Here is a 21,989-nt window from a genome sequence, read left to right on the forward strand (position 1 = left end):
TTGATTGTGTTCAGCACAGTGCCGGAAACGTGGTTTACATACAAATTGTATTTGTTAAGAAGTGAAAGAAGATGTGTCCTTTTCAGACTAGAACATGCAGAGAAATGTATATCAGCTGTAAACTTCACACATTTCACCTGTATTATTCAGGTCACACAGGTAGAGGACATTTTCTAGCTTCCTGAACCTGTCAATCCACATCTCGCATTCTGCAGACTTCATTGTTGTTCATTGTTGGACTCGCAAAAGGCTGTGAGACTGGCCTAATCGTCAGAGAGCCCAGGGGATCTTGGGGGGCTGAAGTCTCAGCAGGAAGGTTTTCTGGCTGCAGCTCCTCTTCTGGAGATTTCTACCAAAACAACACAAGCATCTCACTGGCAACACATTCACCACCCAGAGGTCCTCCAGTTTTCTGGCCCAAGATGAGGCCACACAACTAGGAAGATTTATTGCAAGGTCTGGCTTTGTAAATCCAGGGGGGTGAGTTTCAAGTCCTCAGTGCCATAGGACCGTATCTGCCAAGTCTTGTTGGATATAAACTACTATGTTGAATGTTATTTTTTTAAAGGAAAAGGATGAAATCATGATTTTATTGTTTGCATTTCCGATTTACACAAAGCAAAGTTTTTGTAACTGGCTGAGGCTTTTCATGATGTTCTACTCTGTTTCGTATTAGTGGTGTCCACAAGGCATTGGCTTCAGGAAATGCTTATAACTTCTTGGTGGAAAAAATCTCTGGATCATGAATCATAAATGTGAGTTTCTTGACAAAGAGTGATTGAAACAATAGTGATATTACCTTAGGCAATTGGGCTCATTGTAACAGACCTTAAAGCACCTCTAGTTCTATCTGTCTTATTCATTTAACAAAGAAAGCTGAGGCCCAGAGAGCACTAGAGACTTACTAAGGTCATATAGTGAATGGTAGACACAAAACTAGGACGGGGTGTAGAGTCTGTATCTAGCTCATTTTGGTATTATAACCCCATTTTCACTACAAAATAGAGATTTTATAAAGAATAAGTGGGCAAGTCCCAGTAGGGCCATATAAGACATTCTGTCATCTACCATGTAGAGACAGAGGGCATCTACAGTTTGATCTCCCCAACCCCACCTTCCCAGGAATTGCTGCTGTCCACATTGCTGTAGAGAGAACCAACAGGTGTCTAAATACTTTGTATAAAACTAGACATCTAATGCAAGATGGGTCAGTGATTTTGGAAGGATTGGTGCAAGGTAAAGACAGAGAGATAGACAAAGATTATTCTGTGTGAGAGGCAGGTACTCTAACAGATTTTCTGCTGTGTACAAGAAATGAGAAAAAGATGGTCTGCTGAGAAATAAAAAAGAAAGAAAGAGAGAAAGAAAGAATCAAAATAGAAATCTGAAGCTGATGAAAGAGAGGAGAGAAAAGATATAGGAAGTTATAACAATGTTTGGCTACCTGATTTCGGTTCATTGTTGTATTTCTGTCTTTAGGTAACACAGTGTGCTTCTCTGTCCTTCTTGTAAATTATGTTGGTAGAGTTGGTTCTCTTAATTGCACCCCAAATAATCTTAACTAATTCACCATAGAATCATGCCTCTAACTTTTGTATACCATCTGTGCTTCCCCAAGTTTCAAATACCTGATTTTTTTTCACATTTGTACCTTTGTCTCAAACTTTGCACTTATAAGAAATGGAAATCCCATAGATCAAAAGAGCAGCAATTGCAGTAAGAATCCAGGTTTTGAGTTTGTTAGCAAATGTGAGTCTAGCTGCTGTTAGGGAGGTGAAGAATTGTTCCATCTGAAATAATGGAATGCCATGTGAAATTGTACCCCTATGGATGACCAGCAACCAGGACATTTTAAGAGATTAATATGTAAAAGTTCCACTTAGATAAAAATCAATTGTGAGAAAAGCTGAAAGTTTCATAAAGGAAATTGAGTAGTGAGTCTTAGAGCTTTGACTGTTTTAGAAATCCAAAGGAAGCTTTAGATAATCTACCCAGGTAAATGCCTATTCACGTACAGTTCAGTGGATATTTAGAAAATTCAAAGAGATCCTGGGATGTGAGAAACTGATTTTAAATAATTTTATATTTCTTCAGATAGTTCAACCTTCTGTGTGACCACTAGAGACAGGAAGGGGGGAAATTTATGTGGACCTGTATTAAGTTTCACTCACTCACTCACTCACTCATTCACTCACATTTTGTACTGCTTTGGTCCCATTGTATCCAAATGAAGCCCACATTTCTCATTTGGCACATAAGACCATTCAAGTTCTTGTTCTTGTTTATCTTCTTGTAGTCCTACTTATATATCTTTTTCTGCAGTCACATACAACCAGAAAAAAATAAGGCTGTTTTATGCTGTGTACATGCTGTTCCCTCTTGCCATGTATGCATTGATTGTTGGCCTCCTCCTACTCACCCTTCAAGACCCAAGTCATATTTCCCTTCTTGTGGGAAGCCTTCTCTGACAGCCCCAGGCTGGGTGCTTTGCAGCCCCCTTCTCCAACACAGCACTTACCATGGGCTACTGTAATAGTTGTCGGAGTTGTTCACATCTCTGCTCTATCAGAGATCCGAAGACTGGGCCTGTGACATAGTCATTTATGTGTCTTCAAGGCCTGGTTAGTGACTGACACACAGTTGGTTCTCAAGATAAGTTTATTGAATGAATGAATGAATGAATGAATGAATGATTTTCTCTGGGACAATAGGAAAATTGCTTTACCAAACTTCTGCTTCAATTTCCCTTTCTGGAACGTGAAACAATGAATGCTGTTTATACATGAATGTGAGAAGAATCAATTATTGCAGAGATGCAGCAAAATCCTCCAACAAGAGGCAAAATAAAAGAGCAAAGTATATTTTTTATGTACTTAATCACAACAGACTTAACACTCTGGGAGAAAAGCATTTGCTGTTGTTTCTTGCATGGCAAGTGGCTTGCCAAAATGGATACTATTTTTCTAAAATATTTCAAAGTGTGAAGTGCATGAAGAGCCCTCCCGTCATTTTCAGATGAATTATGTTCTAATCTGGGCATTTAAAAAACAACAACAACAGAAAGACTCAGGCTGGTTTTCAATTCTGTCTGCATCTTCTCCTGGCTAAGTTCTGGGAATATTAAAACAGATTTTAACTGCTTGCCAGATTTTTTTTAAGCAAAGAAAGAACCCATTATATTTTAAAATGTGATGTGTGGTGAAAAGGTCACCCCCCAGTGTCTGGAAGCTGGACTGACAATGTTAAAACAGGTCTCCTAGCCACCCTTTACTTTGATGGCCATTAGTGGATTGGTCACAGGCTTTGGAAGGACACATACACATGCTACTAGTCCAATTTCTTGGGCAGATGACAAGCAAGCCTGTCACCAAGTAGTGATAGGGGTCTCTGCATGCATACCGGCTAGGACAGGGATCAGTCTACACTCTGATTCTTCCACTTCCCTTCTCTGCCAGAGAAGAGTCTCAAAGTCAAAGACAGTCTGACATCAAGGCCTTGGGTGGAAATAAAAAAACCAGAATGGAGGGCCCCACCTGGGCCCCACCCAGCATCAGAGAACAGAAGGTGAAGGGTCAGCGAAGCCCTGCCCCAGCTCTGCATACCAAGGTGCATACCATATGTTCAGTTTTGCCTTGAGACATAGCTGGAACTTCAGCCTGCACTGGAGCAACTGAGGTTTCCTTTCCTTTTTTACCTGGACAAGAAAGAGAAGCTGGAAGGATTTGGTTTGGCCTCTTCATTTTAATACCTATACACAACCCCCCAGGCAAAGAAGGCGTTGAGGCTCTGCTGTATGATTGGCACTGTGTTAGGTGGTGGGGATACACTGGTGGATGAGAAAGATCTGATTCCTGTCATGATGGAGCTCTCAAAGGGGATGCAGATGCTAAATAATTACTCAAAATTGTCATTTAATTACAAAGGATCATAAACACAGCAAAGAAAAATGTGAAGATATTTAAACTTATTTTAGAGTATGTGTGGGAATGGTAGAGGATCATAGAAGGCTTCTTGGAGGAAGCAACACTTAAACTGGGAACCTGAAGGATGAGTAGGAGTTTCTTGGTAAAGGCCATAGTGGTGGTGCACATGGAGCAGAGAGTTCTGGGTAAGCACAGGCAATAGCCTGTAGAACCAGCCTGAATCAGGACGGTTTTTACAGTCTAGGGAGAGGAAAGGGACTTCTTTCACTGGTTCTGTCTCTTAACAGAGAAGCAGGCACTTCTGCCCATCTCTCCACATAAGTGTGTGCCTCAAGTTTTAGGTAAAACCCTTTCCTTCTCCCTTCCTTGCTCCTTTCAATGGTCAGAGGTCCTGTGCAGGAGGAGGTTTGAAGAGCATCCTTAACCCAGGGATTTTACTGTCCAGGTACAACTTGCTCACTTGGCTGCTTTTATGGATAGAAGAAGTTTCTTTAGGATTCAGGAAAAAAACGTGAAGACCTTCTGCTAAAATTCTCTAAAGCGTATTGTGGGTATCACTCATTCATCACTCAGTACCTTCCATTAGACTGGAGACTCAGTGATCTCACAAATCTGTGTGATGACCACATGGCACAGATTTCTGGGCACTTCGGCTTCAGTGTTTAATGCATGATTCAAATGTGCCATTAAGAAATACGTATCACTTATGTGTTGGCTTCACTACTTTCAATGAAAATGGTTCAGTCAATACATTTTAATCAAAATGTGGAGGGCAGCAGTATACTGCAGTGGTGGAGAGTAGAGGCTCTGAAGCCAGATGCCTTGGGTTTGAGTCTTAACTCCTTTCTCTATTGACTGCACGACCTTGGGTAGGTTACTTGTCCTCTGTGTGTATCAGTTTCCTCTTCTGTAAAATGGGTATAAATGCCACCTATAGGTTATTGTGAGGATTAAATGAATTAGAAAATTTGAAGCAAATACCTGTAGCATAGCAAGTGTTCAATTAATGTTAACTAATATCATTACCTATGTAACGATGTATATATAAATAAATTCACCTATCAGATCAAAAAGCCTTTTGTTAGACTTTTAGTATTGCCCGTGTGAATCATTGTGAATTTTCTCCATCAGTTTCTTGATGGAGAAAACAACGTGATTTCGTAATCTTCTCTGAGGCCCCAGCACTCAGCATGAGAATAAGGACCCAATGCGTACTTGTTGACTAAATGAATAACCATGTTCCTTCATTTAAAGTTTGGAAAATAAAATATATAGTTCTATTTCTCCTATTTCTTTCAGGCCCTAGAAGAGAAGGACTTTTCTCTGTATTTCTTTATTTTCACACATCTAACCCAAATGCTATACAGAGTAGAACTTACTAGCTGCTTAATGAGGATCATGATGACAACCAGGTAGGGGAATCCCACCCAGGCAGATATAATTTAATCTGCAGAAAATTTAAGTTGTCATAGGGACCCATCACCACCTAGTAGCAATGGCCCCTGCTTATTTCACTGAGAATGTGAAAGAAAGCTTTTTGTTTCCTGTCAGTGAAAAAACCATCCGAATGACTCTGAATCATAGAGTTGGAGAGTTGAAGAGATTCTAGAAACAGTGTACAACATAAGGGCAGAAAGATGAAGTTAGGTGTTAGATGCCAATGCTAATCCTGTTTCTTTCCTTTATAAACTTGCATATTTTAGTTTTGTCCTTTGTGAAAAGGAAATGATACCAGCAATTCGCCGTTATGTGGGGATTTTTAAAAAATCACATTAACACAGGGAAGATGCTCGATGTGGGATTTATTATTTGTTGTTGTGTTATTATAACTTTATGACCTTAAGCAAATTTAGTTTCCCTAGAGAAGAGGACTTAACAATAACTATGATGAGCCAGGAATTTTTCCGGGCACTGTTCATATGCATTATCCCTTTTAGTATGAATTCTAGAACCTAGACTTTGTCCTACTCTCATTTCTCTTTACTGTCTGCACTTTTAGAAGTACTATTAAGGAAAAACACAGGCTAGTCTTCCTGGTCTCTTTTCAGGTTCCCTGTTTTTCTCCTAATACCTATCTGCTTATAAAAAGATAATGATTTGCACATGTAAAAATTGTTTGATAAACCCCAAGGCAGAGCTATTTTTTTCTTCTTAACACAGCAGGAAGGATAAATAATAACCATCTGTCTAGTCTGCCAGTTGAAGGTTTGTACTGGAGGAAATAAGCCAAGCTGGCTCCTAGAGATTTCCAGGTGTTGGAAGGGCCAGGTTCTTACAGGGCTTCCAGGGGATTCTGATAGTAATAAGGCCAGTGCTCCTGCCTGCCCCTCCCCCAGTTCCCCAGTAACGACTTTAAATCAGTGGTCTTCAGTGCTGTCTGCTAATATGCTCATACTTGGGGAGCTTTAAAAATTACCAATGCCTAGGCATCACACCAGACCATTTCATCAGAATTTCTAGGGTGAGAACCTAGCTCAGGACTTCTAAAGAATTCCCTAGGTAAGTCTAACGTTAAGCCAGGGTAGATAACAACTGATGTAAATAACAGCTTCTGGCCTTATTGGACCTACTGAGTGAAGTTTTTGTGAGTGAAAAAACTAATATACGAGGTCTGTCCAGAAGGTATCCAGCCATGCACTATGAAAAATGGGGAAATTTACTGAAGAAGATACGAGATATAAGAAACATTGTACATAGGACAATGATGTCTCAGTCCCCTTCAAAGCAGGTACCTTGGGACCTCACACAGTTCTTCCAATCGCCATCAGCTACCCTGTTATATTTTCCTGAATCTCATCAATGGTCTGAAGTCTCTTCTCTTTCAAAGGTGATTTTAGTTTTGTGAAAAGCCAGCAGTTGCAGGGCATTACATCTGGGCTGTAGGGGGGCTGAGTCACCTGGGTAATTTGATGTTTCACAAAAAACTGCACAAGATGTGATGCATGAGCGGGTTCATTGTGTGATGGAGCTGCCAGTCACCAGTTGCCCAGAGCCGTGGCCTTCTGAATCATCTGAATAATTTCCACAGAGGAACGTTCAAGCTTAATGCAAAATTGGATGCTGATTCATTGCTCTACTCGCTCAGTCACTTTGAATGCGATGACCACACAGTGCACATGCTCACTCAACAGTGTCTACTGCCCACACCGACTGTGAAGTTGTCATTGTTTATGCATGTATATTCCACTCCATTCTCCTTGGCTGCCAGGTTATGTTGATGGTGTGCAAAACATTCCCATTAAATTAACAATGTTTGGACTTTTCCTGGAAAGATCTCGTGTGTCAAATATCTGTATATGCTGCACACTTTTGTCATATTTTCTTACTTATCTCAAGAATAATCCTGTGAGATAGAAACCACCTGCATTGGACAGATGAGGAAATGGAGGTGATGAAAGTCTCAGTTACCTGCTTATGACAACAGAGGCAGGGATCTGTCTGGAACTCCAACAGTGCCTACTGAATGCCAGACCCTGCTCTAGGCACTCTGATACGACAATGACTAAGACACAATCTTCTCCTGGAGTGTGCATTCCAGTGGTGGGAGCAAACAAATAGATATATAAAATAACATCAAGTAGTGATAATACTATAAATGCAACTAAAACAAATTATGGGCATAGAAAGTAGTGGCAGTTGCTATTTTGGATAGGGAACTCACCAAAGTCCTCTCTGAAGTGACATATGACTATAGCCATGAGTGAAGAAACAAGGGAGAAAGTCATGAAAATGGGGAAAGAGCAGTCTAGACAAAAGCTATAGCAGGGGTAAAGATATTGAAGATGATGTGTTTAATGCGTTCAAGCAATAGCTGAGAAGAGAATCTAGCTGACCCAGGATGAAAAGGAAAGAGAAATGGGTTAGGTATTCACAGAACTAAAGGGCCTTATGGGCCGTGCATGTGTCCGGAGTTGGTTTTGAATTTTTTTTGGCTTCCCAGTATTTGTTCCTTCTCTGGTATTTATTCCCTTCATTACTCTCTTATAGTGATTGCAACTGTCTTTTGCTTGGTGTGGACCACACCTTCCCTGCTCCAGAGCTGTGGTCTCACAGGAATGTTTCAGATTCATGCTTGGCCTCAAATAGTTGAAGACAAGGGTGAGTCTTAGATCTAATGAAGAGTGGTGTCATTATAAGAAAAAAGAGAGAATTTAGAAACAGAGACACAAAAGAGACACAGAGGGAGGAAGATCCATGTGAGGACAGAGGTAAAGTTTGGAGTTCTGCAGACACAAGACAAGGAATGCCTGGGGCCACCCAAACCCGGAGAAGGCAAAGAGGGAGAATGTCACTGCTGATGTGATTGATTTCATACTTCTGGAATTATGAGAGAATAAATTTCCATTATTTTAAGCCACCCAGCTTGTTGTAATTTGTTTCGGCAGCCCTGAGGAAATGAATATACTCACCATCCTCTTTCTGCTCTCAGTCTTGCAATATTCCTATAGCCAATGCCCCAGTTTTCTGCTGTGAAGTCCCTCCGTTTGACACACCTAGTAAGGTCTCTGTTTTTCTGCTGGAATAAAAACTGATGTACTCTCCCACCCCAAATTCTCAATACCTTGTGTTTTGATTCAAAGGTAATCAGTAAACAGTTGATATAGTAAATAGATTGCAACAGCAGATTAATATCAATGCATATTCTTTCATCTGTCATATTAAAAATGTGCCAATTGCTAAATACTTTGCCCACATCATCCTTATGATTTCACTTCATAGTATGTCCCGGAAATCTTCCTGTATCAGCCCAGCTATGCTATTACAGCTGCATAGTTTTATCAATTGGATAGACTGTAATTTGAGTAAATGGTCCCTAAAGGGTCTTTATATTGCTTCCATTCATCAAAACATTAGGAAATGCTGCAATAAACATACATATATAAATCTTAGATTTTTTCTGAGCTATCAGTTGGATAGGTACACAACTGTGGGACTCCTCAAGCTAAGGGCCTGGGTGGCTAAAGTTCCAATAAGTAACGCCAACTTTTGTAAGTGTGCTGCATTCGCCATAAAGCACTGACACTAGAGAATGCTTCATGATGTAATAAAAGCTGGAGAGTTATACATTTTATGATCCAACTGGCCTAAAAAATAGTCACTAAGGTAATTCTCTTATTTTTTTCTGCACCAGTGAGTCATTTACATTTTTGGTATCAATAAGATCAAACCCAACAAGCAACCAGCTAAGCTGAGCATTCGAGACAACAATAGCTCTGGGTGATAGGAGGCCCTTCAAGAAACAAGATTACTGAACTCACCTGTAGGCAAATCAGAGGACAAAGTTGAGGAAGCTTTGCTTAACAACTCAACAAAATTCTGCCACCTGTGCAAGCAAAAAAGACAAAATATTGGTGATCAACATCATTTTCCTGAAAGAATGTGCAATAAAGCTCAAAGTTTATATTGATAGTTTTGAAGGAGCTTTTTGATACCTGTATCATTGAGGGTGCAATGCAGGAAACAGGAGCTTTTAAAAGTATCTCTATGAGAAAGAGCTTTAACATAAGGAATTAGATGCCCACAAAATGACTTCAAGGGCCAGTAAAGTGGAGGTTGATGTCTGCTGTGAGCCTCAGGGTCAGGCCTCAGCAGATACAATCTAGAAACCAGGGGTCTACGGGAAATTCTGGCTCATTTCTCAGTTGCCCTTGACCATGAATTTGGTGACAAGGCAGTACAAAGTGCATTTGGCCACTGGAAACACTGAGGCCTGCCAGGGTCCAGGATCCCTACTACTGCAGGAAACTAAATAAATAAATGAACAAACAAACAAACAAACAAATACCTAAAATATCTTTGTCCCTCTTTCCACTCCCTTCTGTCTTTCAAATCTCATGCAGTTGCGTCTCTCTGCTAGAACTTAAATCAATTCCAGAGCGTTGGTGTCAAGGGAGTTTTGGAAATGCTCTTTTTAGCCTTTCCAAGAATAGGAAGTATTGCAACACAAGAAAGAACATAGAAGGGAGTAGAAACAAATGCTGAGTACAAATGGACAATATTTAGTGAAGTTCCCCAAGCAGAAATTACACTGAACAATACATCTGCACGTGGCAATGAGGGAGTCAGTTAAAGCTTACAGGTACTTCAGGAATGCTTCCGTAGTAAAAAAAATCACATATTTTCTTGCCCAGTGTTCATCTTTCCCTTATTTATATATAAATATAATCTTCTCTGGGGTAATGGACCACAGTCAAATCCCATACCCTTCCCTAGATGATATTGTCACCTGCTTTGTCTACCATGTCACTTTCTCTGTTCCCTTACCTTTTTTCCTCCCTCTCTCCCACTCTCTGTCTCTGCCTCTGTGTCTCATAATTTTTGGTTTGGTACATCCCGAAGTTTTATTTTTCCCTAATTTTGTGTGCTACTCCACATTCTTTCGAAATGTTTGTTTTGCTTATGTTAGCAAAAGGCAGTTTCTATTGCCAGCAAATGAATTGCTACTGATAAGAATTTTTATCTTCTTCTTGCCCACCAGAAGTTAAGCAAAAATAAAGACCAAATTGTGAAGTATATGCCTTAGGTTTTCTAGAAGAGTTCTAGCATCATGTGGTTTTATTCTCCTTAAATACAAATAATTCATTAGATATACAACTAGTTTATTTTGCTTATATTACATAAGACTTTTCCTGTACCTGATATCACAAATCAGCAAAGTTCTTAGGTCAGTACTAAAATATGGTCCCCAGAGCCTCATTTATTTTTGGTCACATGAAAAGATAAGGCATAGGTATGTCGAACTGCCAGCCAGATAAGCTGATGACTGTATCAGCTGCTGAAGTCTATAGGCAGAGAAGAAGGTGCAATAGCATGTGATGTGATACTAGCTCAGATCTGGACATGAACTGCAATAGAAGTAGCTCCTGTCTTCTATACTTGCTGCAGCTTATTTCTAGGCCCTCTTAGGAAGACCAGGCTTATGCCTAGAGCATCTTCTGACCTTCTGAAAAACAACAGTGTGACAACAAAAACCCAGAGACCCACTGATATTCTCACATTTGTATAACATTTATTTTTCAGAATGGGTAGTAGTTATCAAATATGAGATAAGGTCTCTGGACGAAATGGCACTGGAAACTCTCTTGCCCTTTCTTGATTATGCATTGTTAGTAGGGGAGGAGACTGTGAGAGAATTTTCTAAGTATTGAATTTAGATGTTGTCTGATTTAAATGGTGTATAGGACCGATATGGACAATGCAATTCTTAAGATCCTTCTGATAAAGCATTTTATTTCTTCCATACTCTTTTTAAGTCAAATTGATTGAGGCGATATTGGTTAATAAAATTATATAGGTTTCAAGTGTATACTTTTATGATATATCATCTGTATATTGCACTGTGCCCACCACCCAAAGTCAGACCTTCCATATTCTTTATTTGACTTTAAGACCTTCAAAAAAAAGACATTGACAACTTCAGTGTGAGCAGTGGCTCTGGTTGCCATAATAGGCACTATAATACTAATCACAGAAGCAAGTGCCAAACTTCTAATATCAAGTCGAAGAAATCAGGGCTGAAGGACATGGTGTGTGAGCCTGATCCTAGATGCAGACGGATCTGAGTTCAAATTCTAACTTTAATTTATTAACTTAAAATGGCCTTCAGTGAGCATTCTGAGTACTCTGTGCATTTCTCACTTAAACAACCACTTCATGAGACATGTAAGTAACTAGTCCAAGGGCATGGATCAATGGAGCAGCCAGAATTCAAACCCTGGAGGCCTGACTCCAAATCCTTTGCCCTTGACCAGTGTACTATGTGGCCTTACACATGCATGCAATATAAACTTGGCTTCAGTTACATTTTTTTCCCCATGGAATTCCATGAACACAGCTCCACTGTCTTCTGACATTCTTTATTGCAGAAGCTTGAAGTCAGTCTTATTTTTGTTCATTTTTAATAAATTTTTGCCTTTTATTGCTTTGGTTTAGTTTTATTTTGTTTTTGGTCTGGAGCCTTAAATACTTTTCTTTGTCTTTGTAATACAAAAATTTTGTCAGGATTGACAAGGATACATTTTTTTCTTAATTTAATTTGGGGAATAGTGAATCCTTTTAATGTGTACCAAGAGAATTTTTTCCCATCTCTACAAATATTTTTCACTTGTAACTTTGTTTTTACTTCTTGTCTAATTTTTCTATTAGATTGGCCAGAAAGTTCATTTAGTTTTTTTCCCTATGAAGGCTCTAATACTGTTTAGTTGTCTTTAATTTCATTTGGAACAATTTTATTAGAGTGTATTGTGACAACTGTCATATCAGCATGCATTTAAGAAAGAACTTATAAAAATTGATGAATTTTTGTGCAGTCATTTTATTTTTATTTTTATTTTTTAACTATATTTTATCGATTATGCCATTACAGTTGTTCTATTTCTCCGATTCATTCCCCTCCACCCTGCACACCCCCCCACCATTCCTTCCCTTTAGTTTATGACCACATGTCTCAAGTTCTTTAGATTCTATATTTCCCATACTATTCTTGTCCTCCCCCTATCTATTTTCTACCTACTGTCTATGCTACTTATTTTCTGTACCTTCTCCCCCTTTCTCCTTCTCCCACTCCCCTGTTGCTAACCCTCCATGTGATCTTCATTTCTATGGTTCTGCTCCTGATCTAGCTGTCCTCTTAGTTTGCTTTTGCTTTAGGTGTGGTTCTTAATAACTGTGAGTTTGCTGTCCTTTCACTCTTCATATTTTTTATCTTCTTTTTCTTAGGTAAGTCTCTTTCACATTTCATATAATAAGGGCTTGGTGATGATGAACTCCTTGAATTTTATCTTATCTGAGAAGCATTTTATCTGTCCTTCCATTCTAAATGAAAGCTTTGCTGGATAGATCAATCTTGGATGTAGGTCTTCGGATGTCATGACTTGGAATATTTCTTTCCAGCCCCTTCTTGCCTATAAGGTCTCTTTGAGAAAACCACTGACATTCTGATGGGAACTCCTTTGTAGGTGACTGTCCCCTTATCTCTTGCTGCTTCTAGGATTCTCTCCTTCATTTTAATCTTGGCTAATGTGATTATGATGTGCCTTGGTGTGTTTCTTCTTGGGTCCAACTTCTTTGGGACTCTCTGAGCTTCCGGATTTCCTGGAAGTCTATTTCCTTTGCCAGATTGGGGAAGTTTTCCTTTATTATTTGTTCAAATAACTTTTCCACTTGTTGCTGTTCCTCTTCCCCTTCTGGTACCCCTATAATTTGGATGTTGGAGCGTTTAAAGATGTCCTGAAGGTTCCTAAGCCTCTCCTCATTTTTTTGAATTCTTGTTTTTTCATTCTCTTCTGTTTGGTCCTTTTTTCCCTCTTTCTGGTCCACTCCTTTGATTTGAGTCCCAGTTTCCTTTCCATTACTATTGGTTTCCTGTGCATTTCCCTTCATTTCAATTAGTTTAGCCTTCATATGTTCCTCTAATTTGTGACTAAAATCAACCAGTTCTGTGAGCAGCCTGATCACCAGTGTTTTGAACTGTGCATCTGAAAGTCTGTCTATTTCTTGGTCGCTTAGAGTTATAGGCTCTGGGGCTTTGAGTTCTTCTTGAGCCATAATGTTTTGCTCTGTTCACGCCTGTTATGTATGAGGAGCGGAGCCTTAGGAGTTCACCAGGGTGGGGCCACCCAGGTTTATGATGCTGTATGTGGGGGCGGGGTCAGAGAGGGACAGTAGTGGTCCCCTCTGCTGCTTCCCGCTGCTGGGGCCTGCGTGGTCTATCTCACTGCTCGCTCCTTCACTGGTTTATCTGCTCCCGACTATGTGACCATGTTCATCCCTCATTGGGTGCGCCTGCTGCTACTCCACACCTGGGATCCACCCACAGCTGCCTGCATGCCTGGGTCACGTGCCTGGTGGGTCCAGTGGATCTTTCCTGCCCCACCCCACTCTGCTGCTGGCTCTGCCCCTCTTACCCATTTGGCTGAAGGGTTCATTGTTGTCAGACTTCTGTATAGTTCAATTTTCTGTGGTTTGGGTGTGTTTTTGTTGTTAAAACTTTGTTGTTTTTAAACTTGGTTGTGTGAGAAGGTACAATGTTTCTACCTATGCCTCCATCTTGGCAGAAGTCCCTGCAGTCATTTTAATATTGAAGGTAAAAGAAGATACTCGACATTTTTGGCATATTATGCTTTATTGTGTCAAGAAAGGTAAAAATGCAACTGAAACAGAAAAGGATTTGTGCAGCGTAAGGAGAAGGTGCTATGACTGGTTGAATGTGTCAAAAGTGGTTTTGCGAAATTTCTTGGTACTCTTCACATTTTGGCTAAATAATTCTTTACCATGGGGCTGTCTTATGCATTGGAAGATGTTTAGCAGCACCCCTGGGCTCCACTCACTAGAATTCAGTAATGGAAGATAGCTGACATACTCAAAATATACAAATCAATAAAGTTATCGGTGAAAATGAAAAACGTGTCCTATTTTATAGAACAAACCATACAGACTTTCTGGCCAATCCAGTATTTTCTTATTCTATAAACCAAGGCTTTGAGCATTCAATTTCCAGTCTTATTCTTCTATATCTACTATTTTTAAAAATTTTCTTTGCTCTTTAGATTTTGTGGGAACCTCTCAATTGATATTATGTTTTAGATATATTTGGTGTTAAGTTTTCCTTTTTTTAAAAAAAATTTATTTAGTTATTTTTCAAGTACAGTTTTTTTGTCTATAAGTTTTCCTTTTTTAAAATTGAATCCCGGTCACCTCTGTCTTTGTTAAATAGTATTTTACTGGCACATAGCCATAGCCATTATTTTTGTGCTGTTCAGGACTGCTTACAGGCCATAGTGACATATCTGATGTTGCAACAGACTGTAGACCCACCAAGCCGAAAATATTTACCATCTGGCCTGTTAAAGACAGGTTTGATGATGTAAACATTTAACATAAATGCCGTCATTTCCTCAAGCATCTAGCAGTGTTCAGATCTCCTTGATTGTTTCATATTTTTTATTGAGATATAATTTGCATAATAGTATATTAGTTTTGGGTGTACGATAAAATGATTTGATATATGAATATATTGTGAAATGACAAAATAAGTCTGGTTAACATCCACCACCACACATTGTTACAGTCCTTGTTACCTCTTAATTCTGCTGTAGAAGTTTTTATTTGCTTGAAAGTGTTTAGATTTCCCCAAGGTTTTTCTAATTTCTTTAATTTACTTTTTGTGCTTTTTAAATATCAGTTTTACAGCCTTTTACTCTCATTATGCTTATTATTTTCCAATTCATTTTAATAGAGGACATAGCTTATATCTTATAGAGAACACAAGTGGTTTTCTAAATGCTTTCTAGTTTCTAGAGTAAACCATTTTCAAAAATGTGTTTTTTTGGAGTTTGCAGGCTCACGATTCTCTGTGCAGTATTTTTAAAAATTAGGCCTTACATGTTGGGTTTTCTCTCTAGCCAGGGTCAGACGAGGAACTATTCCCATTCCACACAACACAACGGATGAGCTGTGTAGGTTTCCTTCGGCCTAGCCACGGCACATTTAATCCTGCATTTAAAGGGTGGGTGGCAACAGCAACCAGCACCTGGTTGCCTGGGGCCCCTCAATTTGGACTGCCTCAGAGGCAGGATCTTCTCACGCCACCTGCTTAACATCAAACATTAAATTGGTGTATTATGTCATAATCTATATACTCCTCAGCTTACACAGTTACCAGGGATTTCTCCCGCTGATGCCAATACCAACCAGAATGTGTGATCCCGACCAATCAGAGAGGGGGATGGAAACTTCATGTAAGCGGTCCTTCCCTCTACCCTCCTCTGGATCACTTTCCATTTCCTTTGGAGGCTGCGCCTCTCTGGTTTGTAAACTGTTTACCTGAATAGATTTTTTCCCTGTTAATGAGCCCCAAATTTGGAACTCCTATTGGCCTTAAATTAGTGGCAGTGACCTTTCATTGATAGCAGGTAGGTGTATGTTTGTATATTCTTGGGTTGGAGATGTAGCGGATGGGAACAAAACTCAGGCAGCTATGCACAGCAGCATCTGTTGCTTTCTGGTTGGGGCCTCCAAATCAAAGGAAAGGCACTGGTGAAGGCTCAAAATATCCTCTAATGCACTTCCTTTAGGTAGGCAGAGTGAAGTTTGTGGAACCAACTCACTGGTTTTTCCAGATTCCATTTATTTATAAGTGTTAGAGATTCCTTTGAGATTATGGCACTGTTCGTTTTTGCTACTATTGTATTTATTTCTCTCTTTATTTGTTCATTGGAACTTTAATCAGGGATTGTGAAGCAGATGACATTTTATACAAAATGTCTTATGTATTGAAACCAAACAGAAGCCTAAATACACCAAACACACAAAATGTGAGCTATTTCATAGAAATGCCCTTGTAATCTTGATGAAATTAATTGTAGGTGGCACGTTGCTCTGAGCCTTATACAGGCTTAAATCAAAGGTGTGCTGGTGCTTACCTCTCAAGCCCTTTACTTTTCTTCCCCTATGAAATGTATGCTCCAGTCATAACAACAGTGTAGTTCTCCAGACTCACTATGCTTTTGCTTGCTTTCTCGCCTTGGTTGTACTGCTCCTTTTCTCTCTGACACACTGTTCCCCAACTCGCACCTTTTGGTTCCTACAAGTCCCACCGAGTTCAGCCGACACACATAGAACAGTGCTGAAGAGAAGGGCTGTTCAGATTGCTCAAAGGTTAATTCTCATGAAGAGCTTAATTGTTCTACCCATTCCTTTGGGAACCTGTAATCTACTCCAGCTGAGAGGGTAAGAAGTACGCTGGAAGGAGGAGGCAGAAAGGTAGGAGCCTGTGGAGAAGACTGTTAGCCTTCAGAGGCTGCACAGTTTGCTCAGGCTGCTATAACAAAATGTTACAGAGAGGGGAATTAAACAAAAGAAATTTATTTTCTTACAGTTCTGGAGGCTGAAAGTTGAAGATCAAGGTGTCAGCACCTTGGTGTCAAGATCAAGGGTGTTGGCTTCTTCTGAAGGCTTATAGATGGCAGGAATCTTGCTGTGTCTTCACATGGTCTTTTCTCTAGAGGATCAAATTTCTTCTTATAAGGATACCAGTCAGATTGAATTAGCGCCTATCCTAATGAGCCCATTTTAATGTAATGACCTTTTTAAAGGTCTTATCTGCAAAAGTGGTCATAGTGTGAGGCCCTTGGGGTAATGATTTTGACATATGAATTGGGTGGTGATATATTTCAGCCCATTATAGGAACAAAGATTCAAAGATGCCCCACTTTTGGAACAATTTAAGATTTCTGAAATTCAGTTTACTCTTCTGTGAAGTGGGTATGAAAAACATAACTCATGGGACTGTGGGGAGTTTGAAAAGAGATAACCCATGTAAAGCATCTAGACCCATGCCTGGGACACATCAGGTGCCTTGCATCAGTGCCTTCCACTCTTAGTTCAGGGGTTATTTGGTTACTTAATTCACCTGCTTGGGTGCTCATTTAACTGCACTGTCTCCCTTTGCTTTCACCTCCGTGGTCCTGTGGCCTAAGTTGTATTCTTCTCCTCTTAAGGTTATCTCTAACAAGCAGAGACCTTCCCTGATATGCAGGCAATGAACACAAATGTAGACAAAAGGATACTTTTTCCATTTGACTGATGAAAAATAAAGGTTAAGAGAAATTATTTATTTGCCCATGTTCCCAAAGCCAGTGCATTTCTGGGCCAGGGTTTCTATCTTGGCCTATGGGATTCCAGAGTTCCTGCTGCCTTTTTACATGGGGGCTGAAGGGATAGCGGCCGTTTCAAACCAGTGAGAACTTCCCTGCGAGCCCTGGGCTGCTTTGGATCCTATCCACTCCTGGAACTTAAAAGCCTCCCTGTGGTTGTATCTTTATCCTACACCTCTCCTGGGTCCTAGCGGGCAGCGCAGGAGATGCTCGGCTCCTCATTCTAGAACTGTGTTCAGTATCAAGCCCAAAGGTGGACCTGGCCTTGGACCTCGGGCAGTTTGCCTAAGACCCCTATCCTTAGCCATTGTGCTGTAAAACTATGAGTTTGACAGGACTTGTAGGAGAGTCAGGATGCTGTATTAAGAGCCAAGACCCTGGAGCTAGACAGCCTGCATTTGATTTAGCCTATTGACGAATTAATTTATCAGTTGCATATAGATTTTAGCCCCTCTGTACCTCATCTGTAAAACAACAGTACCTACCTCATGGGGCATTTGCAAAGATTAAAAGTGTAAATTTTTACAAAGTGCTTAGAATGTTTCCTGGAATATAGTAAGCACTATATAAATGTTGGCTATTAATAATAACAATAACTCCATTATTGTTATTATTACTATTATTATCCTCACCTCATATGAATTATAGCCTTCTGGAAGAGAAGACTGGAATTACTAAACTCTTAAAAGCTAGGTCCAGTTTCCAAGACTGAATCAATGGGTAGATCCAAACCACATCTCTAATAGCTCGCTGCCTAACAATTTTCCTATTCTCGTTAAAAAGTAATTGCGGAATCAGACACCTCATGTTTCCTTTATCTCCTAAAATCCTCTGGTTGTTCCTGGGATTATCAAACCAGTCCTTTTCAACCTAATTGCAGTCTCAATAATGGGCCAGATGTGTATGGTAAGTCCTACTCATGGCTGTGTCAATTGCTCCACTCTATTTATGAAGCTTCCATAGCAGCTTCATTATTTATCCCCTAGCCCAACACAATTTGGCTTGTGTGCTTGTGTTTTAAACTGGGCTTGAAGCATTTAATTTTGCCAATACAATTTTAGAGTATTAGTTTGCCTCCTGTTCTCTCTCTGCCCTCCTTAATTACCATTTATTGCAAAGTCACACAGAAACATTAAATGCTAATTCTGACTTACATGTTCCTGGCCAAGAACAGGGATAATAATTTCCATCCAACACAACCTGAACTCATTTTACATAAGGGTGATTCAGAGTAGAGATTTGAAATCGTAATCAAGTCTTTCTCAAAATCGCCTTACCCTGGCAGTCATTCAGTAATGTCTCTGCTAATTGGTAGGCAAATTGCAAAAAACAAAATCTCAGTGTTACAAAAAAAGCACACACAAAAAGTGACAACTTTGCAACAGCATTCGCGAAATTGCTCTTCTCATCAGCTCTCACAATGTGACAGTTTAAGAAGAGAACACAATTCATTTTATTTGGTTAGATGGGGCTAATCCAACATCACCATAATCCCTCCTGATGTTTTATTGATTCTAAAGGACATTTAATCAGGAAGCAGCTCAGCACTAGAATCCTGCTAATTAGCAAGCAACCACATTCCAAATGGGTTCCCAATTGAACAGCAGATTAATGGACAATATGTACTAAAATAATGATTCGTGCATTCAGCTCCTGAAATGTGTGTCTAAATTACATCTTTAATCTCTTAAAGATATAGGTTTGCATACAAAGCCCTTAACGGAATGGATTTCATTCACCAGAAGAAGCTTTAGCCAATGTCTGTTTAAGGATGAAACAGGTTTATCACTTAAACATGCAATTCTTCAGTGGTTTCATGGTCTTAATGTCCTTGAACATTCAAAGGTCAAAGACAGGTGAATAAAGAAATTAGCGTGCTTCTCTGATATGCACATTAAACAAGGGGAAAGTGAAAATACTGATATAAGTAGCTTAACCTAATTTGTTCCCTATTCACTCTTATTCTAATATCTCTGATTCTTAGAATCTTGGTTCTGAACACAGTCTTCTAATGAACTGTATTTTAATACCTGGTATAATGTGATCTTTGATACTTGTATGTTCTCCTTTTATATTGTTGCCTTTTGGAACCTGCCAATTTCATCTTCCTGGTTTTCTACTTGACTGTTAGTCCACTTCTCCGCTTTTGCTGTTTAACCACATCCATCCACCCTCACACAACCACACCACAAGGTTTCAGAGTAGGGAAACTTCCAAGCCTAAAGCTAGTCTGGCAGAAATTCTTTGACTAAACTCAACATTCTATCATCGTTTATTTATCACTTGAGGTTTCCCATAACCTTTAGCCTTCTTTGTTTTTCTGTATTGTTCTTACCACCATGTGGTAGGCCACATACTCTAGCTTGTTCTTCTTCCTCATTAGAATACAAGCTTCGAGGGAAAGGGCTTTGTATTATTCCTATCTATATTTCCAATGACTAGAATAGTGATTGGTGTACAGCAGGCACTCAATGAATGTGTGTTAAATAGATAAGTTAATGAATTAATCAATATTTACTGTGTACCTACCATGTGCTGGATACCAGCCTACAAGATGTTGAGAGTAAAGTGTGTGGGGAACCAGTCATGTTTTTTGCTAGCATGGAGATCACTATCTAGTCATTAAACTAACAAATCCCACAAATAAATACGACATCACAAATAGTGATAAAGGCTAGGAAATATATTGACAAGGGGCCTGATTTTGATGAGGTAGTTAGAGAAGTCCTTCAATTTGACCATGAGCTAGAAAGTAGGCAGGATTCATGTATCTGTATCCTTAAAAGTATCTTTGAGACTATTCCTTTTCTAGTTCAGTACAATACCATATTTATTGAATGCCTACTGTGTGCCTTGCACTGCTCTAGCCCTTTGGGATACATCAGTGAATAAAATAAAGATCCTGCCTGCCCAATAACACTATAGTCTACAATCGGTCAGAAATCAACGACAACAACAAAAACAATAAACATCATATAACGGGAAATCATCAAATGCATTAGAAATTGATAATTATATAGAAGAGTACAAGACAAAAGCAGGTTAAGGGTAAGAATGGGTGGGAACTACAACTTTAAAGGGTGGTTAGTCTAGGCTTCATCGAGAAGGTGACATTTGAGCAAAAACTTAAAAAGTGAAGGAATTAGCATGAAGATATTTGGGGAAAAACATTTGAGGTAGGGGAAATATTTGGAGGATGGGTGCTAAGGTGGATGTGTGTGGTATGTTAGAGGAAGACAACTAGGACAGTGTGACTGAAAGATAATGAACAAAGAAAGTTGTAGATGGATCCAGAGAAGTGGGGGGGGGGGTGGAGAAGAGCATGTAGAACACATTTATACAGACTTTGATTTTTTTTACCTCTTCATAAAATAAGATGCTCTTTCAGTGTTATGAGCAGAACCATGACATGAGCTATTTTAGGTTTTAATAAGTCACTGTAGCTGCTGGATTGAGGATAAACTGAGGACAGGGATAAGAGTGTTCAGTTAAAAGCTATTAATAGTAATCAAGGAGAAAGGTGATGGTAGCTTGGATGGGATGTAATTAAGTAACAAGAGAAGTGGTGAGCAATGACCAGGTTCTGGACATATTTTGAACAAAGAGTTGATTTACTAATGGATTACTGATGAATTGGAGATGAAATGTGAGAAAAGGGAAAGCCAAGGATTACTGGTATGTTGTGTTTTCATTTTAATTCAGCTCAACACATGTTATAATTTCCCTTGTGATTTATTCTTTGACCACAGGTTACTTAAAATTATATTATTAGACTAGGGTTATTGGTTTTGGCTCTCTTTTTATATATTCCATATCTCTTATTGTGTTCATGCTTTTATGAGCATGTAAAGTGTGTTTATAATTGCTCTTTTTACACTATTTCTAGCATCTCTGTTAATGAATTTGCTTCAACTAATTGGTGTTTCTCCTAATAAGAGATTATACCTTTCCATCTTTTCATGCCTGCTAATTCTTTATGAATGCCAGATATTGTAAATTTAATATTTTTATGTTTTTTAAATCCTTTGGAATTTTGAGGATTTTGTTCTTGGGTGCAGTTAAGTTAGAAACAGTTTGATCATTTTAAACTTTATTAGGGCTTGTAAAATTTGTTAAATTTCTGGGGTGATTTGGCCTCACTCCAGCACAATATCCTGCTGAGGACTCTGCTCAGTGCCACATGTGTTCCTGCCTGGTTTGTGAAAATAGGAACTATTCCTGACACTGCGTGAGATCCAAGCATTTTTCCAATTCTTTCTTTTGATTTTTCTTCCTCTGTACTTGGGTAGGTTTATCAAATGCATACATTGGCCAGTACTCACATGAAGACGCTAGGGCAACTCTTTAGAAAACTCCTGAAAGAAGTCTGAAGGGATCTCTCCCCTTGCTACTCTGTACTGTGCATTCTAGC

General features: G+C 39.3%; 1 protein-coding gene across 1 annotated transcript in view; it reads right to left on the reverse strand.

The window, feature by feature from the left end:
• The window catches only part of CUNH1orf87 (chromosome unknown C1orf87 homolog), a 123,038-nt gene that overhangs the window by 7,050 nt on the left and 93,999 nt on the right, over positions 1 to 21,989 (reverse strand). The window contains 4 exon segments of the mRNA XM_053655642.1: positions 138 to 219; positions 221 to 349; positions 3,615 to 3,694; positions 9,182 to 9,246. Coding sequence (XP_053511617.1) covers positions 138 to 219; positions 221 to 349; positions 3,615 to 3,694; positions 9,182 to 9,246 — 356 coding nt within the window.

This window comes from Artibeus jamaicensis, unplaced genomic scaffold (assembly GCF_021234435.1).
Source record: "Artibeus jamaicensis isolate MK-2021 breed Jamaican fruit bat unplaced genomic scaffold, CSHL_Jam_final scaffold_1019, whole genome shotgun sequence".
Classification (NCBI taxonomy): domain Eukaryota; kingdom Metazoa; phylum Chordata; class Mammalia; order Chiroptera; family Phyllostomidae; genus Artibeus; species Artibeus jamaicensis.